Genomic DNA, 15,615 nt, shown 5'->3' with positions numbered 1-15,615 from the left:
CCAGCTAAGACTCCCCCCCTCCATCCCAGACCAATTGCCCCCCCAGAACTGTGCTGGGACCCCCCCATCCTGGCCCAGGCCCCCCCAGACCAGGACACACACACCCCCACACACCCCCGGGGCCAATACCCACCCCCCAGCCCAGCCCCCGCCCCCCCCAAAGGCTGAGTTGGGGTCCCCCCCAGGCCAGGACCCCCCCCTCCCCCCCTCGCCTGGGCTGGGACCCCCCCAGGGCCACACAGCCCCCTCCCCAGGGCACAACCCCCCCCTTGGGTGGCACTGGGGGGGCCCCCCCCCAAGCTGGGACACATCCCCCTGGGGCTGTGTTCCCCCCCCAGGACTTGGTGTACATAATAAACTTGGGAAACTGAGGTTTTGGGGTGCTGGGGGGGGGCAGCGCCGTGAGGACCCTCATTAGCGATGGGTTAACGAAGTGGGGGGGGGGCTGGGGGGGTGTCACAGGGTTTGGGGGGGTGAGGGAGGTTTGGGGGGGGGGCATATGGCTGTGACCAGGGGTTTGGGGGGGCTGTGTGGCTGTGGTTGGGATTTTGGGGTTCAGGAGACTCTGGGGGGGGGGTCAGGGGGGTTTTGAAGGGGGTTTGGGGGGGGCCATGTAGCTCTGACCAGGATTTAGGGGGGGGTCAGGGGGGTTTGGGGGGGGGTCAGTGGGGTGTTGAGGGGGGGGGGTGGGGGGGGCCATGTGGCTGTGACCAGGATTTGGGGGGGCTCAGAGGGGTCTGGGGGGTCAGTGGGGTTTTGGGGGGTTCAGGGGGTGGTCAGTGGGGTTTTGAGGTGGGTCTGGGGGGGTCAGTGGGGTTTTGGGGGGGTCAAGGCTGTTTGGGGGGGTGTCAGTGGGGTTTTGGGGGGGGTCTGGGGGGGTCAGTGGGGTTTTTTGGGGGGGTCAGGTGTGTTTGGGGGGGTCAGTTTGGTTTTGGGGGGTGTCAGGGGTGTTTGGGGGGGTCAGTGAGGTTTTGGAGGTTCAGGGGGCTCTGAGGGGGTCAGTGGGGTTTTGGGGGGGTCAGGGCTGTTTGGGGGGGTCAGGGCTGTTTGGGGGGGTCAGTGGGTTTTTTTTTGGGGGGTGGGGTGCCCCTGTGGCCCCTCCTGGGCTTTCGGGGGGGTCCCCTGTGCCGGTCCCCCCCCCCCTCCGTCCCCGCGTTCCCGCGTCCCGCTGCGTTCTGTCCCCGTGACCCCTCCGCGGCCTCAACCACTGCTGGGGGGGAAGGGGGGGGGAGGCAGGATTTGACCCCCCCTGCAGCCTCAACCCCCCCCCCCCCCAATCAATAAACGGCGGGGGGGGGGGGGCGATCTTAGGAATGTTGGGGGGCAGAGAGAACCCCCCCAAACCCCAATGCCCCCCTCCCCATTCCCTGGGAGCACCAGGAAAGCACCTTCCTCTGTGCCCCCCCCCCCCGCAATAAAGCCCTCAGGCGGGTCCATACCCCCCCCCAATGTGTGTTCCCCCCCCGCAGCCCCTCCCCAGGTCGGTATTTAAGCCCCGGGGCTGTCATCAGTGGTCCCAGTTGGGTGGTGGCCGCGCTGCGCTCGGGAATCCTCACGGTGAGGATGGGGGGGGCTTGTGGGGGGGGGGGGGGGGGGAGTGAGGAGGGGGGGGGGGTTTGGGGTCCCCAGGGTGTGGGTGCCCCCTCTGATGCCCCCTCGCATCAGATTTGGGGTCCCCAAGGTCCCATTTTGGGGTCCCCAGGGTGTCCCCAGGCTGTGGGTTCCCCCATGTATGGACTCAGTGACCCCCCCCCAGGTGCCCCCCCTCAGGGTTTTGGGGTCCCCAGGGTGTAGGTGCCCCCCCCCAGTGCCCCCCCGCATCAGATTTGGGGTCCCCAGGGTGTCCCCAGGCTGTGGGTTCCCCCATCTATCGACTCAATAACCACCTCAGGTGCCCCCCCGCCAGGGTTTTGGGGTCCCCAGGGTGTGGGTGCCCCCCCCAATCCCCCCCACTAGATTTGGGGTCCCCAGGGTGTCCCCAGGCTGTGGGTGCCCCCATCTATCGACTCAATAACCCCCCCCAGGTGCCCCCCCTCAGGGTTTTGGGGTCCCCAGGGTGTAGGTGCCCCCCCCCCCAGTGCCCCCCCACTAGATTTGGGGTCCCCAGGGTCCTATTTTGGGGTCCCCCAGGTGTCCCCATGGCTCAGTGTCCCCATTCCGTGTCATCAGGGCTCCGTGTCCCCCTGTCCCCAAACTCCGTGTCCTCCTGCTGTGTCCCCACACTCCATGTCCCCCTGTCCCCCTGTCCCCATCCCCTGTCCCCGTGTCCCCCATCCCCTGTCCTCCTGTCCTCCTGTCCTATGTCCCCATGTCCTTCTGTCCTCGTGTCCCCACATCCCCACATCCTCATGTCCCCATGTCCCATGCCCCCACATCCCTGTGTCCCCATGTCCGTGTCCCCATGTCCCCTGTCCTCATATCCCCGCGTCCCCATGGCCTCTGTCCCCCATCCCATGTCACATATCCCCATGTCACCGTGTCCCCACATCCCTGTGTCCCCATGTCCATGTCCCCAAGTCCCCATATCCCCATGTCCCTATATCCCTATATCCCCCTGTCCCCGTGTTGCGGTGTCCCATATGCCCGTGTCCCCCTGTCCCCATGTCCCTATGTCCCCATATCCCCATATCCCCATGTCCCCGTGTCCCCGTGTCCCGGTGTGGGGGTGACGCGGGGCCGTGGCAGTCTCGCTGTCCCCATGTCCCCGTGTCCCCGTGTCCCGGTGTGCGGGTGACGCGGGGCCGTGGCAGTCTCGGTGTCCCCATATCCCCATGTCCCCGTGTCCCCATGTCCCCGTGTCCCCGTGTCCCCGTGTCCCGGTGTGTGGGTGACGTGGGGCCGTGGCAGTCTCGGTGTCCCCATATCCCCATGTCCCCGTGTCCCCATATCCCCGTGTCCCCATATCCCCATGTCCCCGTGTCCCCATATCCCCGTGTCCCCGTGTCCCGGTGTGTGGGTGACACCGGGGCCGTGGCAGTCTCGCTGTCCCCATGTCCCCGTGTCCCCGTGTCCCCGTGTCCCGGTGTGTGGGTGACGTGGGGCCGTGGCAGTCTCGGTGTCCCCATATCCCCATGTCCCCGTGTCCCCATATCCCCGTGTCCCCATGTCCCCGTGTCCCCATATCCCCATGTCCCCGTGTCCCCATATCCCCGTGTCCCCATGTCCCCGTGTCCCCATGTCCCCATGTCCCCATATCCCCGTGTCCCCGTGTCCCGGTGTGTGGGTGACACCGGGGCCGTGGCAGTCTCGCTGTCCCCATGACGGTGTCCCCATGTCCCCGTGTCCCCGTGTCCCGGTGTCCCGGTGTGCGGGTGACACCGGGGCCGTGGCAGTCTCGCTGTCCCCATATCCCCGTGTCCCCGTGTCCCGGTGTCCCGGTGTGCGGGTGACACTGGGGCCGTGGCAGTCTCGCTGTCCCCATGACGGTGTCCCCATATCCCCGTGTCCCCGTGTCCCGGTGTCCCGGTGTGGGGGTGACGCGGGGCCGTGGCAGTCTCGCTGTCCCCATGACGGTGTCCCCATGTCCCCGTGTCCCCGTGTCCCGGTGTCCCGGTGTGGGGGTGACGCGGGGCCGTGGCAGTCTCGCTGTCCCCATGACGGTGTCCCCATGTCCCCGTGTCCCTGTGTCCCGGTGTCCCGGTGTGTGGGTGACACCGGGGCCGTGGCAGTCTCGCTGTCCCCATGTCCCCATATCCCCGTGTCCCCATATCCCCGTGTCCCCGTGTCCCGGTGTCCCGGTGTGCGGGTGACACCGGGGCCGTGGCAGTCTCGCTGTCCCCATGACGGTGTCGTACTCGTCCCGCGTGGCCACCGCGCGCCTGGGCGGTTTCTGGCGCCTTCTGCTGCTGTGGCGCGGCGGCATTTACAAACTGCTCTACCGCGAACTGCTGCTCTTCCTCGGGGCCTACCTGGGCCTCAGCCTCGCCTACCGGTGCGCCGCTGGGGGCGCTGGGGAGGGGTACTGGGAGCACTGGGGAGGGGCACTGGGAGCACTGGGGAGAGCCACTGGGGGCACTGGGAGAGCCATTGGGGGCACTGGGGGCACTGGGGAGAGCCATTGGGGGCACTGGGAGCACTGGGAGAGCCACTGGGGGCACTGGGAGCACTGGGAGCACTGGGGAGGGGCACTGGGAGCACTGGGAGAGCCATTGGGGGCACTGGGAGCACTGGGGGCACTGGGAGCACTGGGGAGGGGTACTGGGAGCACTGGGGGCACTGGCAGGGGCACTGGGGGCACTGGGAGCGCTGGGGAGGGGCACTGGGAGCACTGGGGGCAGTGGGGCAACTGGGGAGGGGTCGGTGCTGGGGTTGGGTGGTGACCCCCACTCTGTGTCCCCCCCGTCCTCCCCCCTTGTTCCCCCCATCCTCCCCTATCCCCCCTGTGCCACCATCCCCCCCATGTCCCCCCGTCCCCCCCCGTCCCCCCCTGTCCCCCCTGTTCCCCCCCGTCCCCCCCAATCCCCCCCTGTCCCCCCCTGTCCCCCCTGTCCCCCCTGTCCCCCCAATCCCCCCCCCGTCCCCCCCGTCCCCCCCGTCCCCCCCAATCCCCCCCAATCCCCCCCATCCCCCCCTATCCCCCCTATCCCCCCAATCCCCCCCCCCGTCCCCCCCCGTCCCCCCCTGTCCCCCCCTGTCCCCCCAGTCCCCCCCCGTCCCCCCTGTCCCCCCCGTCCCCCCCCCCCAGGCTTTTGCTCTCTGAGCCGCAGCGTCGCCTCTTTGAGAAATTCGTTCTCTACTGTGACAAATCCGCAAATCTCATCCCGGTCTCCTTCGTCCTCGGTGAGAAACCGGGACCCCCCCGGGACCCCCCCGGGACCCCCCCCCGGCACCCCCAACCCCCCCCAGGGACCCCCCCGGGAACCCCCCCTAGAGCCCACCCAGATTCCCCTCGGGACCCCCCCAGGGACCCCCCCGGGACCCCCCCGGGACACCCCCAGAGCCCCCCCGGGATCCCCCCGGGACCCCCCCCAGGGACCCCCAACCCCCCCCCCCGGGACCCCCCCAGAGCCCCCCCGGGACCCCCCAAGTGTCCCCAGTCCCTCTCCCAGCGCCTCTCCCAGTGCTCCCAGTGCCCCCAGTCCCTCTCCCAGTGCTCCCAGCGCCGCTCCCAGTGCCCCCAGTCCCTCTCCCAGCGCTCCCAGCGCCTCTCCCAGTGCTCCCAGTGTCCCCAGTCCCTCTCCCAGTGCTCCCAGTGCCCCCAGTCCCTCTCCCAGCACTCCCAGTGCCCCCAGCGCCTCTCCCAGTGCCCCCAGTGCCTCTCCCAGCGCTCCCAGTGCCCCCAGTGCCTCTCCCAATGCCCCCAGTCCCTCTCCCAGTCCTCCCAGTGCCTCTCCCAGTCCCTCTCCCAGTGCCCCCAGTGCCCCCAGTCCCTCTCCCAGTGCCTCTCCCAGTACCCCCAGTGACCCCACCGCCTCTCCCAGGGCTCCCAATGCCCCCAGTAACCCTCCCAGTGCTCCCAGTGCCTCTCCCAGTGCCTCTCCCAGTGCTCCCAGTGCTCCCAGTGCCTCTCCCAGTGCCTCTCCCAGTGCTCCCAGTGCCTCTCCCAGTGCCTCTCCCAGTGCTCCCAGTCCCTCTCCCAGTGCCCCCAGTCCTCCCAGTCCCTCTCCCAGTGCTCCCAGTGCTCCCAGTGACGGCAGCGGCAGGTTTCTACGTGGCGCTGGTGCTGGAGCGTTGGTGGGCGCAGTTCCGGACGGTTCCGACGCCGGATGGGCTGATGTTGGCGGTCGCCGCCCACGTGCACGGGGCCGACGCGCGAGGTCGCCTCCTGCGCCGGACGCTGATGCGCTACGGCAGCCTCGCGGCGCTGCTGGTGCTGCGCGCCGTCAGCACCGCCGTCTACAAGCGCTTCCCCAGCTGCGACCACCTCGTGGAGGCCGGTGAGGGGGGGGACACCAGGGGGACACCGGGGGGACGGGGGGACACTGGGGGATATGGGGACACTGGGGGATATGGGGACACTGGGGGGATATGGGGACATGAGGGGAGATGGAGACATTGGGGGACGTGGGGACACTGGGGGGACATGGGGACATTGGGGGACATGGGGACATTGAGGGGATGTGGGGACACTGGGGGGACGTGGGGACATGGGGACACTGGGGGGATATGGGGACATTGGGGGATATGGGGACATTGGGGGATGTGGGGACATTGGGGGGATGTGGGGACATTGGGGGACGTGGGGACATTGGGGGATATGGGGACATTGGGGGATATGGAGACATTGGGGGATATGGGGACATTGGGGGACATTGGGGGGAATGGGGACATTGGGGGATATGGGGACATTGGGGGACATTGGGGGATATGGGGACATTGGGGGATATGGGGACATTGGGGGGACATGGGGACACTGGGGGGATATGGGGACATTGGGGGACATTGGGGGGATGTGGGGACATTGGGGGATATGGGGACATTGGGGGGATATGGGGACATTGGGGGACATGGGGACATTGGGGGGATATGGGGACATGAGGGGATATGGGGACATTGGGGGGATATGGGGACATTGGGGGACATGGGGACATTGGGGGGATATGGGGACATGGGGGGGTGTGGGGACATTGGGGGATGTGGGGACATTGGGGGGGATATGGGGACATTGGGGGATATGGGGACATTGGGGGGGACATGGGGACATTAGGGGACATGGGGACATTGGGGGTCCCCGCAGGATTTCTGACTCGGGACGAGCGCCGTCGCCTCGAGGCCCTTCGCTCTCCCTACAATAAGTTTTGGGTTCCGTGCGTGTGGTTCGCGGCGTTGGCGGCGCAGGCGAGAGCCGAGGGGCGACTGCGCGACGACTGCGCCCTCAAACTGCTCATGGAGGTACCCCAACACCGGCACCCCCCCCCGAACCTCCAAACACCCCCTCGGGAACCCCCAAACCTCCCCTGAAACACCCACACACCTCCTCTGCACCCCCAAACCTCCCCTGAAACACCCAAACACCTCCTCTGCACCCCCAAACCTCCCCTGAACCCCCCAAACACCCCCTCGGGAACCCCAAACCTCCCCTGAATCCCCTGTGCACCCCCTCCGGACCCCCGAACCTCCCCTGAACCCCCCAAACACCCCCTCGGGAACCCCAAACCTCCCCTGACCCCCCAAACACCCCCTCGGGAACCCCAAACCTCCCCTGACTCCCCAAACACCCCCTCCGGACCCCCAAACCTCCCCTGAACCCCTCAAACACCCCCTCTGTACCCCCAAACCTCCCCTGAACCCCCCTGTGCACCCCCAAACCCCCCCTGTGCCCCCCCAGGAGCTGAACAAGTTCCGCAGCCACTGCAGCCTTCTCTTCCACTATGACTGGATCAGCGTCCCACTGGTGTACACCCAGGTGAACTGGGAGCACTGGGAGCACTGGGAGCAATGGGAGACACTGGGAGCACTGGGAGCAATGGGAGCAATGGGGGCACTGGGAGCACTGGGAGCACTGGGAGCACTGGGAGCACTGGGAGCAATGGGAGCACTGGGAGCACTGGGAGCAATGGGAGCAATGGGAGCAATGGGAGCACTGGGAGCAATGGGAGCAATGGGAGCACTGGGAGCACTGGGAGCAATGGGAGCAATGGGAGCAATGGGAGCACTGGGAGCAATGGGAGCAATGGGAGCAATGGGAGCAATGGGAGCAATGGGGGCACTGGGAGCACTGGGAGCACTGGGAGCACTGGGAGCAATGGGAGCACTGGGAGGCACTGGGAGCACTGGGAGCAATGGGAGCACTGGGAGCACTGGGAGCACTGGGAGGCACTGGGAGCAATGGGAGCAATGGGGCACTGGGAGCAATGGGAGCACTGGGAGGCACTGGGAGCAATGGGAGCACTGGGAGCAATGGGAGCAATGGGAGGCACTGGGAGCAATGGGAGCAATGGGAGCACTGGGAGCACTGGGAGCAATGGGAGCAATGGGAGCACTGGGAGCACTGGGAGCAATGGGAGCAATGGGAGCACTGGGAGCAATGGGAGCAATGGGAGCAATGGGGGCAATGGGAGCACTGGGAGCAATGGGAGCACTGGGAGCACTGGGAGCAATGGGGGCAATGGGAGCAATGGGAGCAATGGGAGCACTGGGAGCAATGGGGGCAATGGGAGCAATGGGAGCAATGGGAGCACTGGGAGCAATGGGAGCACTGGGAGCACTGGGAGCAGTGGGAGCAATGGGAGCAATGGGGGCAATCGGAGCACTGGGAGCACTGGGAGCAATGGGAGTGGGGGGGACAGACAGGGGGGGACCATCGCTCCCCCCACTCCCTCCAAGAGAGGAATGGAGACCCCAGAGATGGATGGAGGGACCTGGAGAAGACCTGGAAGGGGAAGAGGGGACCTGAGGGGACCCCAAGAAGGGTGGGGGGACCCCAAGAAGACCTGGAGAAGATCTGGATGGGGATGGGGGGACATTGGGGGGACCCCAAGAAGGATGGAGGGACCTGGAGAAGACCTGGAGAAGATCTGGATGGGGATGGGGGGACGTGGAGGGACCCCAAAAAGGATGGAGGGACCTGGAGAAGATCTGGAGAAGATCTGAATGGGGATGGGGGGATGTGGAGGGACCCCAAAAAGGATGGAGGGACCTGGAGAGACCCAAAGATGGATGGAGGGACCTGGAGAAGACCTGGAGAAGATCTGGATGGACATGGAGGGACATTGGGGGGATCCCAAGAAGGATGGAGGGACCTGGAGAAGATGGGGATGGGGATGGGGGACACATGGAGCCCCCCGGGGGGGTCCGTTGGGTGACTTTGTGTCCCCCCCAGGTTGTCACCATCGCCGTCTACACGTTCTTCGCCGCCTGCCTGGTGGGACGTCAGTTCCTGGACCCATCGCAGGGCTATGACGGCCACGAGCTCGACCTCGGGCTCCCCATCTTCACCCTCCTCCAGTTCTTCTTCTACGTGGGGTGGCTCAAGGTTTGGGGGGGAAGGGCGGATAAACTGGGGGGGACACATAGAGAGGGGGGGGGGGGGGTCCATGGGGGGGACCTCGGGGACACGATGGCCCCATCGCAGGTGGCCGAACAGCTCATCAACCCCTTCGGAGAGGACGACGATGACTTCGAGACCAACACATTCATCGACCGCAATTTCCAGGTGGGGAAAAAGGGGGTCCGGGGGGGCACAAAGGGGGGGAAAGGGGGGAAAAAGGGGGGAAAAGGGGGGGAAAAAGGGGTCTGGGGTGGCAAAAAGGGGGGGAAAGGGGTCTGGGGGGGAAAAAGGGGGGAAAAAGGGGTCGGGGGGGAAAAAGGGGGGTAAAAGGGGTCTTGGGGGGGAAAAAGGGGGGAAAAGGGGGGAAAAATGGGGGAAAAGGGGGGGGGAAAGGGGTCTGAGGGGGCATAAAGGGGGGGAAAAAGGGGTCTTGGGGGGAAAAAGAGAGGAAAAAGGGGTCTGGGGGGGAAAAAGGGGTCTTGGGGGGCCCCGGGGGGTCCCTGTGCTTTTGGGGGGCCCATGGGGGGGGGGTGTCACTGGGGTTTTGGGGGATTGGGGGTGTCACTCCTATTTTGGGGGTGTCTCTGGAATTTTGGGGGTCCCGGGGTGGGATGACTCCGATTTGGGGGTCCCGGGGGGGGTGACTCCGTTTTGGGGGTCCGCAGGTGTCGATGTTGGCTGTGGATGAGCTCTATGCGGAGGTTCCGCCACTGCAGAGGGACCGATATTGGGGTTCCCCCAACCCCCGCGCCCCCTACACGGCCGCTGCACCCCCCCGGGGACCCCCGTTCCGCGGCTCTGCCTTCGACGTGACGTGAGTGGAGACCCCAAAACCCGAGAGACCCCCCCCAAAACCCGAGAGACCCCCCCCCCAAACCCCAGGGACCCCAAAAACCCAGAGACACCCCCAAACCCCAGGGACCCCCCCCAAGAACCCCCCCAAGCCTGAACCGAGACGCCCCCAAGACCCCAGGGACCCCCTCAAAGCCCCAGGGACCCCCCAAATCCCAGGGACCCCCAAAACACGGGGATCCCCCAAAACACAGGGATCTCCCCCCAACCTCAAAGACCCCAAAATCCAGGCGGGGGGGGTGGGAGCTCGGAGTGACCCCAATATCTGGGGGGGAGGGTGGTGTTGGGGGGACCCCACTATCTGGGGGGTGTTTGGGGGGACCCCAGATGTTGGGGGGGACACTCGAGGTGACTCCCCCTTTCCATTTTTGGGGTCCCGCCCAGTTTGGCGAGAGAGGAGATGCAGTTCCAACCGCTGGAGGATCTGGGGGGGCCCCTCGGGGACCCCTTGGACCCCCCCCATCGCTTCTCCCTTCTGCACCCCAAGAGCAGCGAAGAGGGGGGGGGAACCCCCAAACCCCCCCCGGGGGCCCCCCCCGAGGATGGGGATGAGGGGGGGGACACGGCGGCGCTGTTGGGGGGAGTCCCCCACGCTGAGGGGATGGTCTGAGGGGGGGGACCCCAAAACCCCCCCAAATAAACCCCCAACACCGGAGCTTTGAGGCGTTATTTGGGGGGGGGGGGGAGGACACCCCCTCCAGGAAACGGGGGGCGAGAATGGGAATGGCTCAAAGACCCCCCCAAAAAAAATGGGGGGTCCCCAAAGCCCCACCTGAGCCCCCCAAGTGCCCCCGAATCCCCCTCAGTGCCCCTTTGGAGCCCCCCCCAAAGCTGCCTTGATCTGAGCCCTCCAAGTGCCCCCAAGTGCCCCCCTTTAGTCGAGCCCCCCCCAGCCTCCTCCGAGCCCCCCAAGTGCCCCTTTTTGAGCCCCCAAAGCCCCCTTGATCTGAGACCCCCAAGTCCCCCCCAAGTCCCCCCTTTTGAGCCCCCCAAGAGTCCCCCCAAGTGCCCCCTTTTAAGCCCCTCTGAGCCCCCCCAAGTGCCCCTTTAGAGCCCCCCCCAAAGCCCCCTTGATCTGAGCCCCCCAAGTCCCCCCCCAGTCCCCCCTTTTAAGCCCCCTCTGAGCCCCCCCAAGTGCCCCTTGATCTGAGCCCCCCAAGTCCCCACTTTTGAGCCCCCCAAGTCCCCCCCAAGTGTCCCCTTTTGAGCCCCCCAAGTGCCCCTTTAGAGCCCCCCAAAGCCCCCTTGATCTGAGCCCCCCAAGTGCCCTCTTTTGAGCCCCCCAAGAGTCCCCCCCAAGTGCCCCTTTAGAGCCCCCCAAGAGTCCCCCCAAGTCCCCCCTTTTGAGCCCCCCAAGTGCCCCCTTTTAAGCCCCCTCTGAGTCCCCCCAAGTGCCCCTTTAGAGCCCCCCAAAGCCCCCTTGATCTGAGCCCCCCAAGTCCCCCCTTTTAAGCTCCCCCAACCACTTGGAGTCCCCCAAAGCCTCCTCAGAGCCCCCCTAACCCCCCCCTTCCCCCTTTTGAGACCCCCCCCAACCCCTCCTCTCCCATCCAACCCCCCCCAATTTATCCCAACCCGCAGTTTTGGGGGGGGCGGAACCCCAGAGGAGAAGGGACGGAATGCGTTGTTTTCCCTTTCTTTAATTGGGTTTTAGTTCATTAACGGTACAGACGGAGGCACTTACGGGGGAGACCCCGCGAGGCCGCGAGCGGGGGGCGAACGCCAGGCAGGGCCCCCCCCGGAGCCGGAAAACAACGGCAGCACCGGGAATGCCAACGGGATCACGGGGTGCCCGGCGGGAGCCGAGCTCGTTAATGGATTAATTAGGGACCCCCTCGTCGCGCTGAAGGCAACGCCGCAGTCGGCGACGCTTCCAAACCCGACGTTATTTGGGGGGGCGGGAAAGGCTCTTTTTTTTGTCCTTTTCCTGCTTTTTTGCTTTTTTTTTTCTTCTTTTTTCCTTCTTTTTATACAATTCCCACAGTCCGTAAGGAATATTTACACCTTTTGCGTCCCGGCGTAACGGGAAAGGCACCGGCGGCTGCGGCAAACGCGGCGGCGCCCGGAGCGAAACTCCCAACCGTGATCCCAACCCGAGACGTCGCGGTTTTCCCGTGGGATTATCCCTCGGGAAGAGTTTATCCCTCTTGGGTTGGAAAAAAAAAGGCTCTTTTCCTCTTTGTCGGCGCCGGCAAAGCCGTTGGGTTGGGATTGGGAGGGATCCTCCATCCCGATCTCGTTTTCCGGGCGTTATTCCCGGTGTGTTTCCCGGCTCCGAGTGGCCCAAATACCTGAGGTTCGGCGGCGAAGCGGCTTCGCGGCGGATTGGATCGATGAGGAAATGGCTCCTTCGCAAATCCCATCGTTTTCCAAAGAGAAAGTTATCTCCGAGCGAGAAAAAGTTGGGATCAAGGCCACGGATTAGCAATCGCCTTCGGGATCGGGAGAGAAACCCTCTCCCAAAAAAACATCGCTAAGTTTTATATATAATATATTAATACAAAACAATTCTCAAAAGGGAGGAAAAAAAACTCCAAAAAAATGGGGAAGGAAGCGAATCGATGGGATCGGCCCCAAACTCCGGGAATAACGTGGGGTACAGCCTCGGAACCGCCCGGTCCGGAACGTTCTGGGGAGAAACGAAGAGGGAATTTCTGACAAAGTGCAATATTCAACCCCAAAAAATAGAAAAAATTATCCTTATCCTTCGGCTTTTCCGCTCCCGGATTACGGAGCGGGAATTCTGGTGCCGGCGCCGAGAGCGGCTGCGGCGTTCCGTAAAGGCTCAGCCGCGGCGAAACCGGATGGGCGGGAGGATGGGGTGAAAAGCAGTGAGATTCGAGGCAGGTTGGGTTCGGTGGTTTTCCCCTTTTTCCCCTCTCTTTCCCAAAAAAAAATAATCGGGAAAGGGAGCGATGGGTGAAGCCGCGTTAATCCAACAGGGAGGGCTCGGCCGGGCGGATGATGGTGGGTCGGTTCGGCGCAGCCGGAGGCCTTCTGCTGCGGAGGGAAACGGGAGAGGCGTCAGCGGAGCTCGTGGGGCGGTTCAGCGCCCGGCGGCATTCCCGGCTCCGAGGGAAAAGAGGGAATGGCAGCCGGCACCGATCCCGCTGCACGGGGTGGAACCACAACCGGCACATCCCGAGCGTTGGGTGCCGGGATGGAACCACAATGGGCCCCTCCGGAGCGTTGGGTGCCGGGATGGAACCACAATGGGCCCCTCCGGAGCGTTGGGTGCCGGGATGGAACACAATGGGTCCCTCCGGAGCGTTGGGTGCTGGGATGGAACCACAATGGGCCCCTCCGGAGCGCCGGGATGGAACACAATGGGCCCCTCCGGAGCGCCGGGATGGAACACAATGGGCCCCTCCGGAGCGCCGGGATGGAACACAATGGGCCCCTCTGGAGTGTTGGGTGCCGGGATGGAAGCACAATGGGCCCCTCCGGAGTGTTGGGTGCCGGGATGGAAGCACAATGGGCCCCTCTGGAGTGTTGGGTGCCGGGATGGAAGCACAATGGGCCCCTCCGGAGTGTTGGGTGCCGGGATGGAAGCACAATTGGTCCCTCCAGAGCGCCGGGATGGAACCACAATCGGCACATCCAAAGCACCGGGATGGAATCACAATCGGCCCCTCTGGAGCACCGGGATGGAACCACAATGGGTCCCTCTGGAGTGTGATGGAACCACAATGGGCCCCTCCGGAGCACCGGGATGGAACCACAATGGGTCCCTCTGGAGTGTGATGGAACCACAATGGGCCCCTCCGGAGCACCGGGATGGAACCACAATGGGCCCCTCTGGAGTGTGATGGAACCACAATGGGCCCCTACGGAGCACCGGGATGGAACCACAATGGGTCCCTCTGGAGTGTGATGGAATCACAATCGGCCCCTCCGGAGCGCCGGGATGGAACCACAATGGGCCCCTCCGGAGCGTTGGGTGCTGGGATGGAACCACAATCGGCACAAGAAACATTAAAAATGCCTGGAATTGGGATTTGGGCAGGAAATGTCCATCCTGGCGCTCGGAAACGACAGAACTGGGATATCGTGAGGATGCTCCGAAATCTGGGGGAGCACCAGAGGTGCCGTCAGGAAACCGAGAGCGTGGACGGCAAAGGGGGGGCAGAATCCCCTCGCCGAGATCCCATGGGATCCATGGGAACGCGGTGTCCTACCTGGGCACGCCGGGCGGGATGCCGGGCGGGATGCGCGCCGGCCGCGAGGGGATCTGTGGCGGCGCCGCGAAAGGGTCGTTGTTAGCAGCGAAGATGTTTTGGGGTCCGGGGCGTGAGGGGATGGGCGGAGCGGCGAAGGAAGGACCCCCGGCCGGAATGGGGATCAACGGCGGCCCCGGCGTCGGACCCCGCACGGCCGGCGGCCGACCCGGAGGGAGGATGGCGGAGTGCGGCCGGCGCTGCGGCGGAGGGCTGCCGGTAGACAAAGAGCCTTTCGACCCGAACCGCTTCACGGCTCTTCCCAAACACCCCAAAACCACAGCCTCCAACTCGACTCGTCTCAAATTTCCCCTCACATTCACCAAAACTGTGGGTTTTTCACTCCAAATCCCCTCACAAACTCTCCAAAAGTGCCATTTTTACCTCAAATACCCCCTCAAACAAACCAAAACTGCATTTTTTCACCCTGAATCCCCTCACAAACTCCCCAGAAGTGCCATTTTTACTTCAAATCCCCCTCAAGCTCCCCCAAACTGCATTTTTTTACCTCAAAACCCCTCAAACTCCCCAGAAGTGCCATTTTTTACCTCAAATACCCCCTCAAACGAACCAAAACTGCATTTTTTCACCCCGAATCCCCTCATAAACTCCCCAGAAGTGCCATTTTTACTTCAAATCCCCCTCAAACTCCCCAAAACTGCATTTTTTTACCTGGAAGCCACTCTCCAACTCCCCAGAAGTGCCATTTTTACCTCAAATCCCCCTCGAGCTCCTCAAAACTGCATTTTTTTTACCCCAAAGCCTCCGACAAACTCCCCAGAAATGCACTTATTACCTCAAATCCCCTCACAAATTCCCAACAGCTGCATCTTTTCACCCCAAAGCCCCTCACAAACTCCCCCAAAATGCCATTTTTACCTCAATTTTTCTCAAATTTCCCCTCAAACTCTCCAAAATTTCTTTCTTTTAACCCCAAATCTTCCCCCAAACTCCCCCAAAATGCCATTTTTACCTCAGATTTTCTCAAATTTCCCCTCAAAGTCTCCCAAATTCCTTTTTTTACCCCAAATCTCCTCCCAAACTCCCCCAAAATGCCATTTTTACCTCAAATTCCCTCACAAATTCCCAACAGCTGCATCTTTTCACCCCACATCTCCTCCCAAACTCCCCCAAAATGCCATTTTCACTTCAGATTTTTCTCAAATTTCCCTTCAAACTCTCCAAAATCCCTTTTTTCACCTCAGATTTTCTCAAATTTCCCCTCAAACTCCCCAAAATTCCTTTTTTCACCCCAAATCTCCTCCCAAACTCCCCCAAAATCCCATTTTCACCTCAGATTTTCTCAAATTTCCCCTCAAACTCTCCAAAATTCCTGTTTTTACCCCAAATCTCCTCCCAAACTCCCCCAAAATGCCATTTTTACCTCAATTTTTCTCAAATTTCCCCTCAAACTCTCCAAAATTTCTTTCTTTTAACCCCAAATCTTCCCCCAAACTCCCCCAAAATCCCATTTTCACTTCGGATTTTCTCAAATTTCCCCTTAAACTCTCCAAAATTCCTGTTTTTACCCCAAATCTCCTCCCAAACTCCCCAAAATGCCACTTTCACTTCAGATTTTTCTCAAGTTTCCCCTCAAACTCTCCAAAATTCCTTTTT

General features: G+C 63.3%; 2 protein-coding genes across 11 annotated transcripts in view; one reads left to right on the top strand and one right to left on the bottom strand.

Annotated features, from left to right (window-relative positions):
• Positions 1-1,533: 1,533 nt before the first annotated feature.
• BEST2 (bestrophin 2) lies at positions 1,534-10,391 on the top strand. The gene is made up of 10 exons (XM_054051746.1): positions 1,534-1,557; positions 3,767-3,931; positions 4,685-4,779; positions 5,643-5,876; positions 6,677-6,831; positions 7,268-7,345; positions 8,762-8,914; positions 9,014-9,094; positions 9,595-9,743; positions 10,166-10,391. The coding sequence occupies exons 2-10, from the start codon at positions 3,780-3,782 to the stop codon at positions 10,389-10,391; spliced, it is 1,323 nt and encodes a 440-aa protein (XP_053907721.1). The 5' UTR covers positions 1,534-1,557; positions 3,767-3,779.
• Positions 10,392-11,410: 1,019 nt separating this feature from the next.
• Positions 11,411-15,615, bottom strand: part of DNM2 (dynamin 2) — a 34,613-nt gene continuing 30,408 nt past the window's right edge. For 7 of the 10 annotated variants that reach the window (XM_054051725.1, XM_054051729.1, XM_054051732.1 and 4 more), the window contains 2 exons: positions 13,960-14,211; positions 11,411-12,781 (listed from right to left, as the gene is read on the bottom strand). In XM_054051725.1, coding sequence (XP_053907700.1) covers positions 12,712-12,781; positions 13,960-14,211 — 322 coding nt within the window. In that variant the 3' untranslated portion in view covers positions 11,411-12,711. The remainder of the gene's footprint in view (positions 12,782-13,959; positions 14,212-15,615) is intronic. The other 3 variants (XM_054051727.1, XM_054051731.1, XM_054051724.1) reach the window with 1 other exon arrangement.

The sequence above is a fragment of the Cuculus canorus genome, chromosome 30 (genome assembly GCF_017976375.1).
Source record: "Cuculus canorus isolate bCucCan1 chromosome 30, bCucCan1.pri, whole genome shotgun sequence".
NCBI lineage: Eukaryota > Metazoa > Chordata > Aves > Cuculiformes > Cuculidae > Cuculus > Cuculus canorus.
Note: the sequence above shows the minus strand (reverse complement) of the source record. Positions and strands in the feature narration are given on the sequence as shown.

Excerpts from the sequence above, each read along its gene's own strand:
- BEST2 (XM_054051746.1), top strand. The coding sequence starts at position 3,780 with ATGACGGTGTCGTACTCGTCCCGCGTGGCCACCGCGCGCCTGGGCGGT. Across the intron at positions 5,877-6,676 it reads CGACCACCTCGTGGAGGCCG|GATTTCTGACTCGGGACGAG; the intron begins GTGAGGGGGGGG and ends GGGTCCCCGCAG. Across the intron at positions 9,095-9,594 it reads TCATCGACCGCAATTTCCAG|GTGTCGATGTTGGCTGTGGA; the intron begins GTGGGGAAAAAG and ends GGGGGTCCGCAG.